The 25459-nt window shown below is 36.1% G+C and overlaps 1 protein-coding gene across 3 annotated transcripts in view; it reads right to left on the bottom strand.

The window, feature by feature from the left end:
• Nucleotides 1-25459, bottom strand: part of LOC110123391 (glycerophosphodiester phosphodiesterase domain-containing protein 4-like) — a 125209-nt gene that overhangs the window by 17391 nt on the left and 82359 nt on the right. For all 3 annotated transcript variants that reach the window (XM_070457270.1, XM_070457271.1, XM_070457272.1), the window contains exons 12-13: nucleotides 24230-24451; nucleotides 21729-21883 (exon numbers count right to left, since the gene is read on the bottom strand). In XM_070457270.1, coding sequence (XP_070313371.1) covers nucleotides 21729-21883; nucleotides 24230-24451 — 377 coding nt within the window. The remainder of the gene's footprint in view (nucleotides 1-21728; nucleotides 21884-24229; nucleotides 24452-25459) is intronic.

The following is a 25459-nucleotide window of genomic DNA, read 5'->3' as shown; positions in this document are numbered from 1 at the left end:
GCCTGGCAGGCTACAGTCCATGGGGTTGCAAAGAGTTGGATGTGACTGATGTCATGTAAATATTCCTACAACTTGCACCCATAAGCTGATATGCTCCAGCTCCAGCACACTATCGTGTAGCAAATGTACTTACTTTCAGCAGAATGCTTAACACCCATTACTCTACCTGCTTTCCTATCAGTCTTCTTTACTTGACTGTAGCAAATTAAAAGCAGAGACTCTGTGTTACTCATCTCTCTATATCTAGTACCTGATTCATAACAGTTAACTGAAGGAAAAAAGAAATGAATACCAATCTGGTAAATATTTATACTTCAAATATAAAGAATTTTTTAAAGCACTCAGTAGGGAAAATGGAACCCAAATTTCCCTATGCACTGCATGCTAAGTCACTTCAGTCATGTCCAACTCTTTGCAACCCCATGGACTATAGCCCACCAGGCTCCTCTATCCATGGGATTTTCCAGGCAGGAATTCTGGAGTGGGTTGCCATTTCCTTTTCCAGGAGATCTTCCCAGCCCAGGCATCAAACCCACATCTTTTATGTCTCCTGCACTGGCAGTTTGATTCTTCACCACTAGCACCACCTCCATGTCAGTAGATATTTGTGCAGTCTATAGAGACAGAAAGTAAGTAAAGCATCTAGTAATTCTAATCAAGTTGTCACTTTCAGGGAAAACTTCTCACAAAATATACCATGTAACTCCCTTCAGAAAATTTGTTTTAACCCTGAGATGTCATAGCATATTGGAAACAGCTGTGTGCAGTCTGCATTTGAATCTAGCTTTGTCTTGTACTAGCTTCGCAGGCTGTTAGGCTCAGTATATAAACTATACGATAAAAATAATACTACCACTTTCACAGTAGCACTTTCAATTTGTTACCCAATATGCTAGAACTGTCTCTAAGACAATTCTTCAGATCACCAGAAGATTAGGAAACAGAAATAAGGAAACAGTAGCAAAACTTTTTGAAGCCAACACACAAAAACCATTCACAATTTCTATATATTAATAATGAGCCTATAGAAACTGAAACACAACATACCATTAACAATTACTCCAAAGAAATATAAATACATAGGTATTAACAAGCATAGGATCTGTAAGCCCAAAACTACAAAGTATTGATGAAGATAATCAAAGAATATTTTAAAAGTGAAGAGACACATGTATTTATGAATTGGAAAAGTCAACATCATAAAGATGTCAATTCTCCTCAAACTGATCTGTAGGTTAATCCAATTCTTATCAAAATACCACCAAGTTTTCCTTGGTTTGTTTTGTTTGTATTTTCTGTACAATTAACCTGTGCGTGACTGTAGCCTGCCAGGCTCCTCTGTCCTAACCGACTCTAAAATGTATGCCAAAAGGCTCAGTCCCAAATTAACTAAAATTATACTGAAAAAGAAGAATAAAGTGAGAGAGAATCACTGCATCCAGTATTAAGGCATATTGTATAGCTACAGTAATTAAAACAATGTGGTATTAGGGAAGGAACAGACATATGGAACAGTGGAACATAATTTTAAACCCAGAAATAGACCCACACAAACGTCAAAATGATTTTTTTACAAAGGTCCAAAAGAAATGTAATGGGATAAGAAGAAGTTTTTTCAACAAACTGGACTAGAGCAATTGGCCAAAAACATATAGGCATAGGCAAAAAGAAAAAGAAAAAAACATAAATTTTCAACCTAATACCACACACTTAATATAAAAATTGATTCAAATGGATCATAGACAAATACATAATGTAAACTATAAAATTTTCAGGAAAAATTGAGGTCTGTGGGCTAGACAAAGAACTCTTAGATTCGACAGTAAAAGCATGATTCATAAAAGGGAAAACTGATGCTAGACCTAATCAAAATTTTAAAACTCTTGTTCTGTGGAATACTGTGTAGGAGATGCTACAGAAATAGACTGGGACAAAATATATGCAACAAAATATCCAACAAAGGATTATATCTATAATACAGAAAGAACTCTCAAAATTCAACAATAAAATTCAGTTAAGAATGATAAGACATTTCCTTGAAGAGGACAGACCAAGGCAACTAAGAACATAGTAAGACGTTCAGTATCATTACCCACCGGAGAATGAAATTAAAACCACAGTGGGATATCACTACACACCTATAGAAGGGCTACAGTAAAAATGACAATGGCTGGAGTAGGAAATGACAACCCACTCCAGTATTCTTGCCTGGAAAATTCAAAATTCCATGGACAGAGGAGCCTGGCAGGCTACAGTCCATGCGGTCACAAGAGTCAGACTCAACTGACTTCAACTTTCAAAAGAAAAAATGAGAAAGAAAAAAAAATCACCAGCTAACAGTCACATATTTGGTTCTGAAGGACAACTGTTAATTTGATACTGTTTTGATTTCTGGAGAAGATCAGATTTTTTTAGTACTCATGTATAGGTTTTCTCCTTTTCTTTAGTATTAAAGGACAAAGTTGAAAGAGTATTCTGTATATCTATGAAAATTAAAGTGCATATCAAATGCATATCTGATCACACAAGGATTGATTTATTAGTACTTGTACAGCCTTGTGAAAAGTGCATGATGCACCAGGTCCATTGGGGGCACATACATTCTCACAGAAAAGAGTAGCATTTCAGGGTCAGGAACCATGGTAAAAACCACCATATGATCCAGCAATCCTACTCCTAGGCATATACCCTTAGGAAACCAAAATTGAAAAAGACACATGTATCCCATTGTTCACTGCAGCACTATTTACAATAGGTACAACATGGAAGCATGTCCATGCCCATGGATGTCCATCCATCGACAGATGAATGGATAAAGAAGTTTTGCTACATAAACACAATGGAATAACTCAGCCATAAAAAGAAATGCATTTGAGTCAGTTCTGATGAGGACGATGAACCTAGAGCCTATTATACAGGGTGAAGTGAGTCAGAAAGAGAAAGATGAATATCGTATTCTGACACATATATTCAAAATCTAGAAGAATGGTAGTGAAGAACTTATTTACAGGGCAGCAATGGAGAAACAGAAATAGAGAATAGATTTATGGACATGGGGAGAGGGGAGGAGACAGTGAGACGTGTGGAAAGAGTAACATGGAAACTTGCATTACCATATGTAAAATAGATAGCCAAGAGGAATTTGTTGCATGGCACAGGAAACTCAAAACAGGGGCCCTGTATCAACCTCGAGGGGTGGGAGCAGGAGGGAGATGAGACGGAGGTTCAAAAGGGAGGGGGTATATGTATACCTATGGTTGACTCATGTTGAAGTTTGACAGAAAACAATAAAATTCTGTAAATTAATTATCCTTCAATAAAAAGTAAAAGGAAAACAAACAAAACCCTTACAAAATGTTAAATTTAAAATATTGAAAACCTTAATTTTCATATCAGATATTTCAATATCCATAAAGCAGTTAAATCACAAAATAATTTCTATTCAGTGTTAGTGCATTAAATGGGCTAGCACTGATTTGAGATAACAGAATAAAATGAACTATGGACTAATATATATATAAATAAATCCCAGGGTAGGTTAAAAAAGTATTTTGGAAACTAATTATGTTCAAAATCTAAAAATAAATGGAAATATATGACTTAAAAAGACACAAAACCAGTCTTCATGCCTTGCAGACGGCTGATTAGAAGCTTCAGGGATTTTCACAACATAAATCTTTGTTTTGTGTGCTGTTTATTCAAACAAATTAATTCAACAGTGTAAAATAAAAATTTTCTCAAAGCAAAAACAAAAAAATAAATGACAATGGCAAAAACTGGTAAGGACAGAGAGGCTCTGAATCATCATACATTGCTGGTGGGATGTAAAGAGGTACGGGCCCTCTGAAAATGTTTGGAAGTCTCTTACAAACTAAATAAAATTTACAAAGTTTCTTATAAAACTTTGAAAACTACCATACCCCAGCAATTGTATTCTTGCCATTAATCCATTAATCCATCCTTGCCATTAATTCTAACCATTAATCCCATAGAAGTAACAACTTATATTCATGGCAAACAATTCTCAGAAGATAGCAGAAAAAGAAGCCCCAGGAACCTGATCTCATCCTGGACAATTACACTGGCGAATCTGTCTAATGTAACTATTAATATTTTTATTCTATGGAGTCTATTGAAGTCTTACAACTTTCAGGGAAGCTCTAGATGTCATAGTTAATAAGTTATAGCTCAATTCAGTTCAGTCACTCGGTCACGTCCGACTCTTGGCAACCCCATGAACCTCAGCATGCCAGGCCTCCCTGTCCATTACCAACTCCCGGAGTTTACTCAAACTCAGGTCCATCAAGTCGGTGATGCCATCCAACCATCTCATCCTCTGTCTTCCCCTTCTCCTCCTGCCCTCAATCTTTCCCAGCATCAGGGTCTTTTCAAATGAGTCAGCTCTTCGCATCAGGTGGCCAAAGGATTGGAGTTTCAGCTTCAACATCAGTCCTTCAAATGAGCACCAAGAACTGATCTTTAGGATGGACTGGTTGGATCTCCTTGCAGTCCAAGGGACTCTCAAGAGTCTTCTCCAACACCACAGTTCAAAAGCATCAATTCTTCAGTACTCAGCTTTCTTTATAGTCCAACTCTCACAACCATACACAACTACTGAAAAAAAAAAAACCATAGCCTTGACTAGACGGACCTTTGTTGGCAAAGTAATGTCTGCTTTTTAATATGCTGTCTAGGTTGGTCATAACTTTCCTTCCAAGGAGTAAGTGTCTTTTAATTTCATGGCTGCAATCACCATCTGCAGTGATTTTGGAGCCCAAAAAAAGTAAAGTTAGACACTGTTTCCCCATCTATTTCCCATGAAGTGATGGGACCAGATGCCATGATCTTAGTTTTCTGAATGTTGAGCTTTAAGCCAACTTTTTCACTTTCCTCTTTCACTTTCATCAAAAGGCTTTTTAGTTCTTCTTCACTTTCTGCCATAAGGGTGGTGTCATCTGCATATCTGAAGTTATTGATATTTCTCCCAGCAATCTTGATTCTAGCTTGTGCTTCATCCAGCCCAGCGTTTCTCATGATGTACTCTGGATATAAATTAAATAAGCAAGGTGACAATATACAGCCTTGACATACTTCTTTTCCTATTTGGAACCAGTCTGTTGTTCCATGTCCAGTTCTAACTGTTGCTCCCTGACCTGCATACAGGTTTCTCAAGAGGCAGGTCAGGTGGTCTGGTATGCCCATCTCTTTCAGAATTTTCCACAGTTTATTGTGATCCACACAGTCAAAGGCTTTGGCATAGTCAATACATATATAAACAGCAATTACATATATGGGAAAAGTTACAAAATGACCACACATGTCCAGGGAAAGGCACATGAGAGACCTGAGAAGACCTTAAGTTTATACCCCCAGGCTGACTGTTGGCATAGAGAGAGCCAAAATACAAACAAATAACAAAAAGCAGAAAACCCTGGGGAAAAGGGAAAATCTGATTTCAAGAGTTTCCAGATAATTATATTCAAATGTCCAGTTTTTAAGAAAAATCACAAAGTGTAAAAAGAAACAAGAAAGTCCTTTTCATTCAAAGGAAAAACTAAATGTAAAAAGAAAAGAGCTGATGGCTGATACACAAAACAAAAACTTTTTAAAAAACCATCCTAAAGATACTCAGAGAACTAAAGGAAGATGTAGATAGAGTTTTTTTAAATATATGAAGAAAATGGAAACATAAAGAGACAGAAAACCTAGAAAACCCTAGAGCTGAATTCTAGAGCTGAAAATCACAACGACTGTAATGAAAAACTAACTATTAAGATTCAAAGGCAGATTTGATCAGGCAGAAGAAAGAATGAGTGAACTAGAAGATAGATCAATAGATATTTATGATTCTGAAGAAAAAAAGCAAAAAAGATTGAAGAAAAGGAAACAGAGCCTAAGATATCTGTGGGACATCATAAAACAAGTCAATATGTGTATTTTTAGGTTCCAAAAGAAGGAGAGAAAAAGAGGCAGAGAGAATATTTGAAGAAATAATCACTGAATGCCCAAATTTAACAAAAGATATGGATGTAAATATCCAATGAACTCTAAGTAAGATGAACTCAGAGAGATATACCCTATGACACACTCTAATCAAACTCTCAAAAGCCAAAGGCAGAGAAAGAATCTTGAAATCACCAAGAGAAGCAACTTGCCACATACAAGGTATCCTCAATAACATTCTCAGACTTCTTGTCAGGCTTTGGCAGATAGTAGGCAGTGGGTTCAAATATTCAAAGTGTTAAAAGAAAAAAACTGTCAACCAAGATTCATAAACCCAGAAAAACCTATCTTTCAAATATAAGAGGTATAATACCAAAGAACAAATCTGAGTCCATATTAGATTATTTTTAACTTTAATCTGTGTATTCTATGGCTTTTGAGACAAGTAAGAATGTTGCCTATAGCCTGAAATGCTCAGGATAGCCCATTCTCAAGGTTCTGATCTCTAAAGGTATAACATTTTCCTATTCATGCAGAGATAAGAAGTTGCAGAACAGAGAATAACATTTGTCTTGTTGGAGATGCACAGGCACAAGGGGAAATTAAAGACATTCCCAGATAAACTAAAGCTGAAGGAGTCCATGACCACTAGACCAGCCCTGTAGGAAAAACTCAACAGAATCCTCCAGTTCAGTTCAGTCACTCAGTCATGTCTGACTCTTTGCGACCCCATGGACTGCAGCATGCCAGGCCTCCCTGTCCATCACCAACTCCCAGAGTTTACCCAAACTCATGTCCATTGAGTCAGTGATGCCATCCAACCACCTCATCCTCTGTCATCCCCTTCTCCTCCAGCCTGCAATCTTTCCCAGCATCAGGGTCTTTTCCAATGAGTCAGTTCTTCACATCAGGTAGTCAAGGGACAGTAAGTCAAAGTCTTACAGACACATAAAGATCTCAATAAAAGTCAATGGCAAATATAAAAGCTAGTATTATTTTTAACAATTTTGTAACTATAGTCTTTATTTCACACATAATTTAATAAAAGATCTAAAGGAGAAAGTCGGAATTATTAGTCTAACAGCTAGTAATTTTGTAACTTTGTTTTATCAACTCCACATGTTGTCTTCAGCATAATTTGAGAAACTATTGCATTTATAAGAATTATTAGTTTATCTTTGAGGCACATAGTGTATATAAAGATAAAATTTTCTGACATCAGTAAGTGAAATGGGAAGGACTAGAGTTATAAATGAGAAGTTATTGCATGTTACTGAATTTAAGCTGGTAAAAATTCAATCATAGAGTCATAACTTTAGGATGGCAACTGTAATTCCCATGGTAACCACAAAAAATTAGGTATAGAATACATAAAAAGGGAAACAAGAAAAGGATTTAAGTATTTTATGACAAAAAAAAACCCAACTAAACATAAAGGAAAACAGTAAAGTAGAAAATAAGGGAAAAATTATAAGGTATATAAAAATAACAAATTAAAATAACTGATAACAGAAACAATATTTACAAAAAAGACAGCAGTAAAAACATGACAAGTTTCCCTCTTTTCAGTAATTATTGTAAATGTAAATAAATTAAGCTCTCCAATTAAACAAAAGATTGGCAGAATGCGTAAAAACATATGACCCATCTTTATGCTGTTTACAAGAGGCTCATTTTAGATCCAAAGGCACAAATAGATTGCAAGTGAAAGGACAGAAAAGATATTCCATGCAAACAGTAACTAAAAAGATCATGGGTGGCTATACTAACAACAGATAAAACAGGCACTATGTCAAAAAGTTTATATGTGGAAAAGAAAGACATTATATATTAATAAAAGGGTCAATATGACAAGAAGATATATTAATTATAAACATTTATCTGCCTAATTACAGGAAAGTGAAATTTACAAAGTTAACACTCACAGAACTGAAGCTGTATAATAATAGTTGGGAATTTTAATATCCTACTCTCAGTATGAATAGAACAATCACACAGAAGATAAGTAGGGAAACAGAGGGCTTAGTCAACACAAGAAACTAACTATATCTAAGACACAGAATGCTCAATCCAGTAACAGCATACACATTCTTCTCAAGTGCATATGTGACAATTCCCAATTCAGATATGATAGACTCCAAATTAAGTCTCAACAGATATAAAAAGATAAATATCAAAGTAACCTATCCAACCACAACACAATAAAGTTAGAAGCCTAACAAAAGGAAAATTGGAAAATTCACATATTTGTGGGACTTAACACACTTCCTGAGCTCCCCTGGTGACTCAGATGGTAAAGAATCCACTTGCAACACAGGAGACCTGGGTTCGATCCCTGGGTTGGGAACATCCCCAGGAGGAGGGCATGGCAACCAGCTCCAGTAATCTTGCCTGGAGGATCCCACAGACAGAGTCTGGCAGGCTATAGTCCATGGGGTTGCAAAGAGTTGGACATGACTGAGTGACTAAGCACACAAAACACTTTCAAGAAACTAATGGATAAAGAAAGAAATCACAAGGGAAAAAAGAAAATACATGGAGCTGAATGAAAATGAAAACACCAAAATTCATGGGATGCACCAAAATTCATAGATGGTGCTGGGGGAGGGGGAATTCATAGCTATCAATGCTTACACTAAAAAAATCAGAGGATTCTTGCATCTATGTTCATCAGTAATATTGGCCTGTAATTTTCTTTTCTGTGATATCTCTGCTTTTTTTTCCCCCAATTTACTTTTATTAGTTGGAGGCTAATTGCTTTACAATATTGTAGTGGGTTTTGTCATACATTGACATGAATCAGCCATGGAGTTACATGTATTCCCCATCCCGATCCCCCCTCCAACCTCCCTCTCCACCCGATCCCTCTGGGTCTTCCCAGTGCACCAGGTCTGAGCACTTGTCTCATGCATCCAACCTGGGCTGGTGATCTGTTTCACCCTAGATAATATACATGTTTCGATGCTGTTCTCTCGAAACATCCCACCCTCGCCTTCTCCCACAGAGTCCACAAGTCTGTTCTGTACATCTGTGTCTCTTTTTCTGTTTTGCATATAGGGTTATCATTACCATCTTTCTAAATTCCATATATATATGTGTTAGTATACTGTATTGGTCTTTATCTTTCTGGCTTACTTCACTCTGTATAATGGGCTCCAGTTTCATCCATCTCATTAGAACTGATTCAAATGAATACACACCGAGGAAACCAGATCTGAAAGAGACATGTGCACCCCAATGTTCATCGCAGCACTGTTTATAATAGCCAGGACATGGAAGCAACCTAGATGCCCATCAGCAGACGAACGGATAAGGAAGCTATGGTACATATACACCATGGAATATTACTCAGCCATTAAAAAGATATCTCTGCTTTTGATATCAGAGTGATGGCAGCCTGGCACAATGAGTTTAGAAGTGTTACTTTCAAGCAATATCATCAATGTCACAGAAGAAGACAGGTGCAAAATTCCTCAACAAAATATGAGCAAACCAAATCCAACAATACATTAAAAGGCTCATATACCATGATCAAGGGGGATATATCCCAGAGTTGCAAGAATTTTTCAATGGTATCAATGGTATATTGTGATATGCCACATTAAGAAACTGAAGAATAAAACCCATATGATCATCTCAATAGATTCAGCAAAAGCTTTTGATAAATTTCAACATCCATTGATAAAAACTAAGAAAGTGGGAAAACATAGAACATACTTCAACATAATAAAGGCCACATATATGACAAATCCATGACTAACATCATACTCAAAGTTAAAAAGCTGAAAGCACTTCCTCTAAGATCAGATCAGGAATAAGACAAGAAGACCCACTCCCATCACTTTCATTCAACATAGGTTTGGAAGTCCTAGCCACGGCAATCAGAGAAAAAAGAAATAAAATGAATCCAAACTGGAAAAGAAGAAGTAAAACTGTCAATGTTTGTAGATGACATATTATCCACAGAAAATCCTAAAGACACTACCAGAAAACCACCATAACTCATCAATAAATTCAGTAAAGCTGCAAAATGCAAAATTAATGTGTATAAATCCATTGGACTTCTATACAGTAACAACAAAATATCCAAAAGAGAAATTAAGGAACCAATCCCACTTACCACTGTATCAAAAACAATAACATACCTAGTATTAACCTACCTAAGGAGGCAAAAGGCCTGTACTTCAAAAACTGTTAAAATGTTAGTGAAAGAAACTAAAGATAGTACAAAAAGGATGGAAAGATATACTGTGCTCTTGGAATAGAAAAATCAATACTGTTAACAACTTACTGACCACACACCTATCAATAAGTTTTTTGTTACAAATTGCTGGCCACAGGTGTTAGCTTCTGCAAAATTCCCGTTGTCAATAATTTGTTAAAATGGCCATACTACCCAAGGCAATACACAGATTCAGGGAAATCCCTATCAAATTACCAATGGCACTTTCCACAGAACTAGAACAAAAAATTTAAAAATTTGTACACAAGCACAAAAGACCCCAAAGAGCTAAAACAATCTTTAGAACAAAGGGGCTGGAGGTCACAGTCTCTCACTTCAAACTATACTACAAAGCTCTGTAATCAAAACAGTATAGTACCGGCACAAAAACAGATGTATAAATAAATGGAACAGGATATAAAGAACAGAAATAAACCCACACACGTAGGGTCAATTAATTTACAACAAAGGAGGCAAGACTACATAATGGAGAAAAGGCAGTCTCTTCAATAAGTGGTGCTGGAAAACTAGACAACTAGAAGCAAAATAATGAAACTAGAACATACTCTAACACCATACACACAAAAAAAATAAAGACCTAAACATAAGATAAGCTACTATAAAAGTGTTAGAAGAATACATAGGTAGGATACTCTCTGATATAAATCACATCTTTTTCAATCCCTCTCCAGGAGTAATGAAAGTAAAAACAAAAATAAACAAATGGAACCCAATTAAACTTAAAAGCTTTTGCACAGCAAAGGAAACCATAAACAAATGAAAGGACAACACACAGAATAGGAGAAAATATTTGCAAATTAAGTGACTGACAAGGGATTAAGCTCCAAAATATACAAACAGCTCATGTAGCTCAATAGCAAAAAAGCAAGCAATCCAATCAAAAATTGGGCAGCAAATCTAAATAGACATTTTCCCACATGCAGATGGCCAAAATGTACATGAAAAGATGCTCAACATCACTAATTATTCAATTCAGTTACTCAGTCATGTCCAACTCTTTGCAACCCATGGAATGCAGCATGCCAGGCTTCCCGGTCCATCACCAACTCCTGGAGCTTGCTCAAACTCAAGTCCATCAAGTTGGTGATGCCATCCAACCATCTCATCTGCTGTTGTCCCCCTCTCCTCCTGCCTTCAATCTTTCCCAGCATCAGTATCTTAATGCAAATAAAAACTACGAGGCATCACTGCACACTAGTCAGAATGGCCATTATCAAAAAATCTACAAACAATAAATGCTGAAGAAGGTATGGAGAAAGGGAATCCTCCCACACTCCTGGTGGGAATGTAAATTGGTACAGCCACTGAGAACAGTATGGAGTTTCCTTAGAAAGCTAAAAATATAGTTACCATGTGATCCAGCAATCCCATTTGGGCATACACTCAGAGAAAATATCTAATTCAAAAGATATGTGTACCCACAGTTCACAGCAGCAATCTTTACAATAGCCAAGACAGGGAAGCAACCTAAATGTCCATTGACAGTTACGTGTGTAAAGATTCTATGAGGTGTGTGTGTCACAATGGAATATTACTCAGTCATAAAAAGAATGACATAATGCCATTTGCAGCAACGTGGATGAACCTAGCAATGGTCATATTAAGTAAAGTCAGACAGCAAAAGACAAATATCATATGATATCACTTTTATGGAATCTGAAAAAATGATATAAACAAATCTATTTACAAAACAGAAACAGACTCACAAACATAAAAAAAATTATGGTTGCCTAAGGGGAAATGGTGGGCAGGGATAAATTAAGAGCTTGGGATTAAGATATAAACATTATCAAGTATAAAACAAGAAGGGAACTTTGTAAAGCACATGAAATTATATTCAAAACTTGTAACAATCTTTAGTGGAAAATACTTTGAAAAATTAAATATATATATATATATGTATATATATATATATGAAACAATTTTCTGTACCCCTGAAACTAGCACTACATTGTAAATCAACCATATTTCAATTAAAATTTTTTAAAAAGAAATACTATGGATATAAGGTACAATATGAAAAATATAATTAACACTGCTGTATGTTATATGTGAAAGCTGTTAAGTGAGGAAATCCTAAGAGTTCTCATCACAAAGAAAAACCTTCTATTTCTCCAATAATGCATCTCTATAAGATGATGGATATTCATTCAACTTCTTGTGATCATCATTTAATGATGAATGTAAGCAAATTCATTATCTATGCTGTATAACTTAAACTTATAGAGTTATACGCATATTTTAATAAAAGTGGAAGGAAAGAAGAATTTTTTAAAAATAGGAAAGATTTCATATCAACAATATAACTTTACAACTTAAGAAACTAGAATAAGAAGAACAAATTGAGCTCATAGCAAAAGGAAGAAAATAATGAAGACTAGGGAAACAAAATAAAGAACAGAAAACCAATAAACAAAATCAAAGAAACCAAAAGTTAGTTCTCTGAAAACATCAACAAAATGAATAAGCTTTTAGATATAGGTACTATGATAAAGAGAAGAGACTCAAATTACTGAAATCAGAAATGAAAGTGGGCACATTATTACAAGTTTTACAGAAATAAAAGGATTATAAGGGATATAGCAGTATGACCAATTGTATCTCAACAAATTGGATGGCCAAGGTGAAAAAGACAAATTCTTAAAATCAAGAAACCTACCAAGACTGTATCATGAAGAATTAGAAAATATGAATAGCTATATAATCAGTAAGGAGATTGAACTATTAACCAAAATTCTTCCAACAAAGAAAAGCCCTGGATCCAATGACTTTGCTGGTGAATTCCATCATACATTTCAAGAACTAAAACCAACCCATTACGGCTGCATCCGAAAACCAGAATTCAACAAGGATGTGCCAGTTTGGAGAAATGGAAACATTCGTGTCCTCCTGTTTTTAGAGATGCTGTGGAAAATAGTATGGTGGTGTCTCAAAAAATTAAAAATAGAATTACTGTATGATTCAGCAATTCCACTTCCTGGTATATGTCCAGAAGAACTGAAAACAGGGCCTTGAAGAGATATTTGTACCTTCATTTTCATAGCAGCTTTATTCACAACAATTAAAACATGAAAGCAACCCAAAGTGAAGTGAAAGTGAAAGTCACTCAGTTGTGTCCAATTCTTTGCAACCCTGGGACTATGCAGTCCATGGAATTCTCCAGGCCAGAATACTGGAGTGGGTTGCCTTTCCGTTCTCCAGGGGATCTTCCCAACCCAGGGATCAAACCCAGGTCTCCCACACTGCAGGTGGATTCTTTACCAACTGAGCTATCAGGGAAGTCCATCTATTGATGAGTTGATAAGCAAATAATGGTATACACATCAGTGAATTATTATTCAGTTAAAAAGGAATACATTCTTCAATGGATGAATTCAACATGGATGAATCTTGAGGACTTCATCTTAAGAGATATAAATCAGTCACAGAAAGACAAATACTATATGATTCCACTCATATGAATCAAAATCACAGACAGAAAGTAGAACGGCGGTTTCCAAAGTATGGAGGTGGGGAATGATGGGAGTTCATTGTTTAATGAGAACAGAATTTGAATTTACAAGATGAAAAGTGTCAAGTAGGTGGATGGTGGTGACTGTTGCACAATGTAATGAATGCACATTAAAACCACAGAGTTGTATATTTAAAAATTACTGCAAAAGTAAATTTTAAGTGCATTGTAACATAATTAAAAGAGTTTTTATTTATTTATTTTACTTTACAACATTGTATTGTTTTGCCATACATTGACTTGAATCCACCATGGGTGTACATGTGTCCCCATCCTGAACCCCCCCTCCCACCTCCCTCCCCATCCCATCCCTCTGCGTCATCCCAGTGCACCAGCCCTGAGCACTCTGTCTCATGCATCGAACCTGGACTGGCGATTCGTTTCAAATATGATAATTTACATGTTTCAATGCCATTCTCCCATATCATCCCACCCGCACCCTCTCCCACAGATGTATAAAACAGTTTTTAAAGAGAGGCAAGGGCTTCCCTGGTGGCTCAGAGATAAAGAATCCAACTGCTAATGCAGGAAACATGGGTTCAATCTCTGGTCCAGGAAGATCCCACATGCCATGGAGCAACTAGGCCCTTGTGCCACAACTATTGAGTTTGTGATCTACAGCCCGAGAGCTGCAACTACTGAGCCCATGTGCTATAACTACTGAAGCCCACGTGACCTAGAGCCTATGCTTTGCAACAAGAAAAGCCACCACAATGAGAAGCCTGCACATCGCAACTAGAGAGTAGCCCCTGCTCACTGCAACTACAGAAAAGCCCATGTAGCAACAAAGAATCAGCACGGCCAAAAATAAAAAATAAAGAGAAGAAAGTCTCAATAAGTTATAAAATCTTAGCTAAAATTATGTTCACATGAAAACCTATGCTGAACAAATGCTGAACCTATGCTGAAAAGCTACACACAAATATTCATAACTTTTATTTATAATAGTTCATAAACTGAAACAACCAGATATGTTTCAGGTGATGAATAATTAAACAAACTAGTACATCCATATAATGGAATATTATTCAGCAATGAAAAAGAACCAGTTATTGATACAAGCAACAATCTTTATGAATCTCAAAGGGAATTATACTGAGTGGAAAAAAGTCAATCATAACAAGTTGCACACTGTGATTCTTCTCTATATCTTTCTTAAGAATATAAAATTACAGAAGTAATTATTCATTGAGGAAGTTAGGGTTTGAGCTGAGTTGGATGTGGAAGGAAGGGGAATGTGGTTATCAAAAGGCAACAAAAGGAATACTTCTGGTGATTAAATAGGTTTATATATTGGTTGTGGTGTTGGATCCACAAACACACATATGATAAAATGGCAGAAAACTAAATGTTGTTCAGTTGCCAAGTTGTGTCTGACTCTTCACGACCCCATGGACTGCAGCATGCTGGGGGTGTCTCAATATAGAGAACTAAATATATTCATACCCAAAAAATGCATAAAAATGAATATAAGTAATTTTGGGGAAATTTGAATAAGATTGATAGATTGCATCAATCTCAAACTCTTGGTTTTGATATCACATTAAAATTCTGCAAGTTTTATCATTGGAGTAAATTGGGTAAAAGGTACACAGGATTACTTTGTATTGCTTCTTAATGCTAACCTGCAACCATCTCAACATAAAAAGATTAATCTAAAAAATATTCTATATTATTTTTAATGCAGTAAAATATACTTTGGGGGTTATAAAATAAAGCATTATTAAAAGTATTATTTATAAGAACAACAGCACAAATGGGAGAGGGTAGTAAACGGACTACCCTACTTCTAATGACTTAATATTCTACATTTTCTATATTGTTCAGTTCAGTCACTCAGTTGTGTCTGACTTTGCAACTCCATGGACTGCACAGGCTTCCCTTTCATCACCAAATCCTGGAGCTTGCTCAAACTCATGTCCACTGAGTCAGTGATGCCATCTAACCATCTCATCCTCTGTCATCCCCTTCTCCTCCTGTCTTCAATCTTTCCCAGCATCAGGGTCTTTTCAAATGAGTCACCTCTTTGCTTTAGGTGACCGAAGGTTTGGAGTTTCAGCTTTAGCATCAGTCCTTCCAAAGAATATTCAGGGTTGATTTCCTTTAGGATGGACTGGTTGGATCTCCTTGCAGCCCAAGGGACTCCCAAGAGTGTTCTCCAACACCACAGTTCCAAAGCATCAATTCTTCAGCACTCAGCCTTCTTTGTGGTCCAACTCTCGCATCCATACGTGACTACTGGAAAAACTGTAGTTTTGACTAGGTGGACCTTTGTCGGTAATGTCTCTGCTTTTTATTATGCTGTCTGGGTTGGTCATAGCTTTTCTTCTGAGGAGCAAGCGTCTTTTAATTTCATGGCTCCAGTCACCATCTGTGGTGATATTGGAGTCCAAGAAAATAAAGTCTATCACTGTTTCCATTGTTTCCACATTTCTTTGCCATGAAGTGATGGGACCAGATGCCATGATCTTTGTTTTTGAATGTTGAGTTTTAAGCCAGCTTTTCACTCCCCTCTTTCACTTTCATCAAGAGGCTCTTCAGTTCCTCTTTGCTTTCTGCCAGTACAGTGCTATCATCTGCATATCTGAGATTATAGATATTTCTCTCAGAAATCTTGATTCAAACCTGTGCATCATCCAGCCTGGCATTTCACATGATGTACTCTTCATCCAGTTAAATAAGCAGGGTGACAATACACAGCCTTGATGTACTCCTTTCCCAATTTGGAACCAGTCTGTTGTTCCACGTCCAGTTCTAAATATTGCTTCTTGACTTTCATACAGGTTTCTCAGGAGGCAAGTAAGGTGGTCTGGTATTCCCATCTCTTTCAGAATTTTCCACAGTTTGTTGTGATTCACACAGTCAAAGATAGAATAATATTAATTCAAGGTGGATTATAATAAATTAGCAATAATTTTTATAATCCCTAGAGCAGCCACTAAGAAATAATTCAAAAATGTAAAAAGCCCATAGAAGAGACAGAATCCTAAACAATACTAATTTAAGTAAGAAATTTAAAGATAGGAAGGAAAGGCTGAAATAATCCACCAAGAATAGAAAGCATACATAGAAAAAATGTCATGATGGTAATGTAAATACAATTACATTAATAAACTAAATATTAACTGACCAATGATTCCCATTAAAAGATTATCCTCACAAATATAAAAACAATAACAGCAATATTATGCTTATGAGAGATGTAGTTTAAATACTGGGAATTCCCTGGTGATCCAGGACTTAGAGGACTCTGGGCACTCAAGCTGAGGGACTAGGTTCAGTCCTTGGTTCAGGAAATAAAGTCCCACAAGTTGCGTGATAAAAGAACAAAACAAACAAATAAAGTATGCAAAGGAGCTGAAAGAAGGACAAAAACTAACACTAATGATAAGCCAGCATGGCAATTTAATAGAAGTAACCATTAGACAATTATAACCACCGACAATGAGCATTTCATAAAGAAAGGATGAATTCACCTAGAAGACCTAACAATTTGAAATGTAAATGAACCTAATAAAAGGGTTTATAAGAAGCCAAACAACCCCACCAATAACAAGAAAACAACAATAAACAGAGCTAAAGGGAGAAATACACAATTATTGTTGGAGATATTAACACTCCCTTCTCCATAATTGATAGATGAAGCATATATAGCCCTTAATTTCTCTCTGACTGAAGAGGTTGCACCCAGGAGAAAGAAGGCAGAAAACATGGTCTAACCTTGTCAACATGATAGCTACGCCTTTTCTAAATAGAATAATAATATTTGCTAGGAATAGAGACCTTTATGTATAGAACATGTTCCAAAGAAGGGTGAATAATCCTTTAAGAAGGATGAATAATCCTGGTTGAATATTTCTTTACTACATATTTTGTAAATAAATACTGAATGTGAATTTATGAGGCATGGGTCCCTGGGTAAGGTCATATAAGCTACACAACCCTCTGGGAGTACTTAATAGAGATGTTTTATAAATCAAATGCTTCCCTTCTAAGTGAAACAACTCTACAAAAACTAACTTGGAGGCCTTATATATTACTGCGGTCCATAGAGTGTCTAATAAAGGAATATACATGCAAAGCTGAAATCAATGTCTCTGATCTCTTCTTGGTTTGTCTAAGCCTCTTGATTGCCTCCTTTATGTCTAAAATTGATAATAAAGTTTCATAGTAAGTTCTCTGATATATGGGGGTTTAACAGGCAACCTAATGCTTTGGGTTAACTCAACGGTAAAAGTAGGGGGGAGAATTCAATATAAAATGTTTTTTTTAATTTATTTATTTTTTCATTTATTTTTTATTAGTCGGAGGCTAATTACTTTACAATATTGTAGTGTTTTAAAAGACTGTCAACCAATCTTAACTAATTGATATTTATAGAATACCACATCCAACAGTGCAAGCACATCATTTTTAGACGGACATGAGAGGTTCGCCAAGATGAAGAATACAGTGAGCTACAAGTTTACATACATTTAATATACTGAAATCATACAGAGTGTTCTCAGGTCACAATGAATTTAAATCAGAAGTCAATAACACTAAGGGTAGATACAAAATCCTCAAAGTTTTAAAAAGTTAGCAACACACTTCTAAACAATACATGAGTCAAATGGGAAACAAAATTTTTAAATAATTTAAATTAGATTATTAGACAATATGTCAAAATTATTTGTGGAATGCAACTAAAGCAAGGTTTAAAGCAATGAGAAATTTAAAGCATTAAATGTTAATGTTAGAAAAGAAGATTCAGAACCACTCATCTAATCTTCTACCTAAAGAACCTAACAAAAGAAGAGTGAAAGTAAACCTAAAGGAAATAGAAGGAAAAATTAAGATAACGGCAGTCAATGAAAAAGGAAAGCAGATGTGCAACAGAATAAAGCTAACAAAGCCAACATTTGGTGTTTTGAAATGGTTAGTAAAATTTATAACACCCTAGCAAGATTGACTGAGAAAATAAAAATTTCCAGTCCAAAATATACTGGAACTAGAGGTGATAGTTGGATAACATTCTGAGTGTACTAAATATCACTGAACGGTTTACTTTAGAATGTTTAACTTTATATGAATTTCACCTCACTAAATTAGTTTTTAAAAATTAACAAAATTTAAAGCACTTCAAAATTTTGACATCATAAATCATAGCACATCTTTGTCTACATATAATTTTGGTGAAAGTAATGTATTCAAAGCATTCTCAGCAAAATGTCAGTGTCATAATATCTTGTGATATTTATCAGTGGTCTGATAAAATGAGCACTGACCATAGAGAATGTATTGGAAATGTGACCATAATAACAAGTATTCTGGTCATAAACAGTATAAAGATGACTTCAGGTACAACTCCTTAATTTCTTAAAATTCAGTTGTTCTTGAGAGGAATAACCTGGAATAAAGTTTGGCTCACAAATTATCAAGATCAACCTTGTAGCATAGGTATATGGGAAAAAATCCTTGTTCTTACTAGAATATATGGTTTCCTTAAGAAAAAAGGATGGTCCATTATTTATGTTGAATTTTCACATAAAACTAGTGTGGTGCACTGTACATATTGCTACTCAGTATATATATGCTGTGTCAAACCAAACTGCTTGATTTTCCAATAGAACTCTGTATATGATCCTTCTTAATTCTGATGCTAGTTGAAACTATGCCCATATAATAATGCCAAAGAATAACTGAAGACTTACCAGTGAAAGAATTTGGACTCTGGAGTCTATGAGCCTACATTTAAATCTCAGTGTAGTGCCTTAGGAAACAACTATACTAACTTTGATAAGTTGACTAACATCTCTGAACTTTTCCTCCTTAGAGGCAAGTTTTCTTATTTGCAAAATAGGGATGATAGTAATTTTTAGGGCACAGTATGTAAGAACTGCAATGATAAAACCCCAAGTAACATCTCTGCTGTTTGCATATTTGCCCAGCATTTTGCTCTGTACATATATGAATTATCTCACTTCATATTTTAACCATTCCATCAAGTATCTGTGATCCTTAATTTATAAATGCAAACTGGTGGTTAGAAACTTGTCCAAGTCATAAGTGTAGTCATCACCTGGCTGATGGGTAGGCCAGAAATAGAAAATGAGCCTGTGGCCTACCAACCACTTCACACACACACACACACACACACATACACACACACTCACACTCACAAACCCTCAAAAAATGGAGATATTATAATTAATTTCAACTACTAGGGTAATCTCAATCATGATTATGAAAGAAGGAAATCATCTTAGAGCCATTTCCAATTTGAAAATAAGGGAAATACAAATACAGGCAAAATAGAGAATAAGTTGGGCAAAGAAATATCTTCTGGTGAGAAATAAAAGAGAAAACATATACAATTTTCTAATGCTAAAATAAAAAAGACATTTTTTTATGATCAATTCCACTGTGGCTAGAAAGGCAGGAAAAGGAAAAAAGGTGGATCAAATAGCCTAGTTCAAGCCATGAAATACAAAAAGGTATTAAGGGGAATTTCACTACCCCAAGGAGATTTTGGATATACATCTATAACTATATACACATCTATATCTGTATCTGGAATCAAGATAGCCTGGAGAAACATCCATAACCTCAGATATACAGATGACATCACCCTTATGGCAGAGAGTGAAGAGGAACTAAAGAGCTTCTTGATGAAAGTGAAAGAGCAGAGTGAAAATATTGGCTTAAAACTCAACATTCAAAAAAGAGATCATGGCATCTGGTCCCATCACTTCATGGCAAATAAATGGGGAAACAATGGAAAGAGTGACAGACTTTATTTTCTTGGGTTCTAAAATCACTGAGGATGGTGACTAGAGCCATGAAATTAAAGACGCTTGCTCCTTGGAAGAAAAGCCGACAAACCTAGACAGTGTACTAAAAAGCAGATACAGCACTTGGCTGACAAAGGTCTGTCTAGTCAAAGCTATGGTTTTCCCTGTGGTCATGTATGGATGCAAGAGTTGGACCACAAAGAAGACTGAGCGCTGAAGAATTGATGCTTTGGAACTGTGATGCTGGAAAAGACTTGAGAGTCCCTTGGACTGCAAAGAGATCCAACCTGTCAATCCTAAAGGAAATCAGTCCTGAATATTCATTGGAAAGACTGATGCTGAAGTTCCAGTACTCTGGCCACCTGATCTGAAGAGCCAAATCACTGGAAAAGACCCTGATGCTGGGAAAGATTGAAGGCAGGAGGAGAAGGGGACGACAGAGGATGAGATGGTTGGATGGCCTCACTCACTCGATGGACATGAGCCTGAACAAGCTTCAGGAGATGCTGAAGGACAAGGAAGCCTGGTGTGCTTCAGTCTGCAGGGTTGCAAAAAGTCAGACATGACTGAGCAACTCAACAATACCAACAATATCTGTATCTATAAATTTAGCTACATTTATCTCTCAAAGGAAACTTGGTCTCTGATGAATTTAGAATTATCTGAAAAAAAATCTTAAAATATAACAGAAAGGGTATATGGATTAATGTAAACAGTGATTAATAAATTTTAAAATGTTATTTTACTCCCAGGTACTTTTAATTCTGAAAATGTACCTCTAATAATAATAAATGTGATGGTTAATAATTTTTCTTTCTTCTCATACTTGGCTGTCTCAAATATTTTAAAACAATGATTTAGCTATGTTATTAATTATTACTATAAGAGATCTGGATATTGGGATCACAAAGCCATTTATAAGGTACTAGATTCTGGAAGAGGAAATCAATAACTTTTTGAGTTCTGACTTTTCAATACTTACACTGTGTAAAAAGAAAAACACCAAGAATACACGAAAGTGGGTTGACTGGAGGACAGGAGAAGGGGCCATAGACTATGTCCCAATAACAGAGTCTACCCTTTAATAAATGTTTTAGGGCAGATAGGGAGGAAAGGATAACAAAAGGAAATTTGGGAATTCCACAAAGATGGCCAAACCCAGAAATCCTGAGATGGGAGGGGGAACCTAAATAACTTGGCTAGGATGCAGATTTTGTGCAAGAAAGGCAACACATGCCAAAAGGGATTAAACACTTACTTCAAGCCATTGTGGAACAATCTCTTATAGTCAACATTTATTCTAGTGATATTTTCTTTTCTAAGTTCTTCAATGGTGAATAACCGGCCAATGTGCTGAAAACCAGGAGCTTTGCTCCTGACATACTTCCTATCAGAACCTGGTAACCAAAAAATCTGCAAGGAGAAACAAGAAGTCTTTCAGTGGAAAATCAGCTGTGTTGGTACAAACAGCCCCATGTATAATGGGAGGAGTCTCATTCCAGCATGGGTAACAGTCTATAGGGAGCAGAGATTCTAACCTTTGATGAATGAGTCAACCTGCCTTAATGTTGTCCAGTGAACTCTTAAAATGGGGCTGTCACCAGTTTTGTTCTGGAGCTGAGTTTTCCCAGTTAACATAATGGGACCAAAGGTGAATTGTGCCACCACACTAGCTAAAGTGGATGAGGAGTTTGTAGGTGTGGATATGGGTCAGGATCATAAACATCTCCTCTGGCTGATGATGCTATAAATCATTTTTGAGAAGAGTCATTTTCTGCCAACAGGAGATGCGATTATGACTCATCTGTGCAAAGATTTCTATTCGCAAAAAGACACATATTTGTTTCTCTCATAGTATTTTTCCACATTTTGAAAATTAAAGATATTTGGAATGACTGACTGACAAAATGCAGAGCATTCTGGAAAACATGATGAATGAATCTCTGTTCAAGTAAGAACTTTCTATATCATAAATGAAAGCTGGTATTCAAAGCCATAGTGTTCCATATTCAGGCCCTTTTCTAATAGATGTACATTGGTGATGATGCAGCTCACATCATATAGCCATTACATAAATTCCCTTTTACTTCATTTGGTTTGGAACAGCAAACAGCCTCAATGTTTTTACCACCGATATAAATTTAACTGGCTCATTCTTAGATTGGCACATGTATTGAGTTGACCAAAAATTTTGTTTTCTTTTTTTTTCCCTGCAAGATGGCTGTAGCAGCACTGAGCTGTCTTTAACTTCATTTTAAACAATGTTCTTATATTGCATTGTAACAGCTGACACTCATCAGCGAGCATTTAAAAAAACATAAATTTGGAGAATTTTTGTATAGCCATTTTAATATTGAAGATGGAAGAAAAAGTCACATTTTTCACATATTATGCTTTATCATTTCAAGAAAGGTAAAAACACACCTGAAATGAAAAAAAAAAAAAAGATTTGTGCCATGTATGGAGAAGGTGCTGTGACTGACGGAACATGTTAAAAGTGATTTGTGGAAGTTTCATGCTGGAGATTTCTCACTAGATGATCATCCATGATCATAAAGACCAGTTGAAGTTGAGAGCATCCAAATCAAGTGTAGAAAACAATTTTTACCACCTTGGTTATGTTAATTGCTTTGATGTTTGCATTCCACATAAATTAAGCAAAAAAACAAACAAACCTTCCTGAAGGTATTTTTGCATGAGATTCTTTACTTAAACATATTGAAAATGTTAAGTATTAAAACATATTGTGATGGGTGATGAAAAGCAGATTCTGTACAATAATGTGGAATTGAAGAGCCCATGGGGCCAGCAAAATGAATCACCACTAAACACACCAAAGGCTGTGTTCATCCAAAGAAGGTGATGATGTATCGGGTGGGACTGGAAGGGAGTTCTCTATTATGAGCTCTGTCCAGAACACCAAATGATTAATTATTCAAGTACTGTTCCCAATTAGACCAACTGAAAGCAGCACTCAACGACAAGCAACCAGAATTAGTCAACAGAAAACGAAAAATCTCTCAGCAGGATAATGTAAAACCACCTGTTTTCTTGATGACCAGGTAAAAACTGCTACAGCTTAGGCGGGAAGTTCAGATTCATCTGTTGTATTCAGCAGACACTGCATCTTTGGATTTCCATTTGTTTTGGCCTTTATAAAATTCTCTTAATGGAAAAAATTTCAATTCCCCAGAAAACTGTAAATGGCACCTAGAACAGTTCTTTGCCAAAAAAAAAAAAAGTTTTGGGGAGATGAAATTATGAAGTTGCCTGAAAAATAGCAGAAGATAAGGCTTCCCAGGTGGCACAATGGTAAAGAATCCATCTGCCAGTGCAGGAGTTGCAGGAGACATGAGTTTAATCTCTGGGTTGGAAAGAATCCTTGTAGTAGTAAATGGCAACCCACTCTAGTACACGGACAGAGGAACCAGGCAGGTTATACTCCATAGGGTTGCAGATAATTGCACACAATTGAGCACACACCTTTACCTTATTCTAAGTGAAACAAAACAGTGAATACATTGTTCAATAAACTTCTTGGTGAAAATGAAAAATGTGTCTTATTTTTACTTAAAAACTGAAGGAATTTTTGGTCAACCCTGTAGCTAGCTATATAAGCAGCCAATTCCATTTCTCTAGGAGTAGAATTGTTTAAGCATTCCAGGGAAGATCTACAAGGTTCATCAGGTTCAAATGCTATGCTCCTGAAACAAGTAACCCACTTCCCAACCTTTAGCATAAATACTGAGATAGACATACCTGATGTTGCTCAATCTTAGAGTCAAGTATCACGCTTACTACAAGGCGGATATACGATGATCTGGCAGGATGTGATCGTGGAGGAGAATTAAGATCAAATATAACCAACTTTTTTTCCTTCCGTGCAAGTTCCAATAACTCAGATAGTTTTGGAATCTTCTGATTTCTTGCTCTTTCCTTATCAGCCTCTGATAAGGGTTTCATACGAAAAAATGGTTTGATCTAAAAATAAGTACATCAGAGAAATCATTGGCTCCTATCAAAAGTATTTTCCAATTCTCATGCTTTTAGCCCCACAGCAGCCCTATCTCTGTACTAATCCATTACCACTCAACCCATCAGGTTTTCTGAAATACTGGTCCTTAGACAACAGATGCCAAGAAGAGAAATAAAATATAATCTCCATAGCTAGTGATGGTATTTGCAATGATAAAGGAAATACAATAATGTGGAATTAAAGAGACCATGTGGCCAGAAAAATGAATATCCATTAAGCACATCAAAGGCTGGTCTGCACTCAAAAAAAAGTGATGGTGTGTATGGTGGGATTCTAAGGGAGTTCTTTATTATGAGGTCCTTCCAGAAAACCAAATGAATAATTGTGCAAGTACTGCTCCCAATTAGACCAACTGAATGCAGCAATCAACAACAAGCCTGTCACAATATGTTTTTTAAAAAAAGAAATGAACAAGTCAAAATGGTCATCTGAGGAGGCCTTACAAATAGCTGAGAAAAGAAGAGAAGTGAAAGGCAAAGGAGAAAAGGAAAGATATCCCCATCTGAACTCAGCATTCCAAAAAATAGCAAGGATAGATAAGAAAGTCTTAGGTGAACAATGCAAAGAAATAAAGGAAAACAATAGAATGGGAAAGACTAATGATCTCCTCAGGAAAAGTGGAGATACTGAGGCAACATTTCACGCTAAGATTGGGCACAATAAAGGACAGAAATGAAGTGGACCTAACAGAAGCAGAAGATACTAAGAAGAGGTGGCAAGAATACTCAAAAGAACTGTACAAAAAAGGTCTTCATGACCCAGATAACCACAATGGTGTGGTCACTCACCTGGGCCAGATATTCTGGACTGTGAAGTCAAGTAGGCCTTAGGAAGCATTACTGTGAACCACGCTAATGGAGCTGATGGAATTCCAGCTGAGCCACTTCAAATTCTAAAACATGATGTTGTTAAAGTGCTGCACTCAATATGCCAGCAAATTTGGAAAATTCAGA

The sequence above is a fragment of the Odocoileus virginianus genome, chromosome 28, assembly GCF_023699985.2.
Source record: "Odocoileus virginianus isolate 20LAN1187 ecotype Illinois chromosome 28, Ovbor_1.2, whole genome shotgun sequence".
NCBI classification, from domain to species: Eukaryota; Metazoa; Chordata; class Mammalia; order Artiodactyla; family Cervidae; genus Odocoileus; species Odocoileus virginianus.
This window is presented reverse-complemented; position numbering and strand designations above follow the sequence as displayed.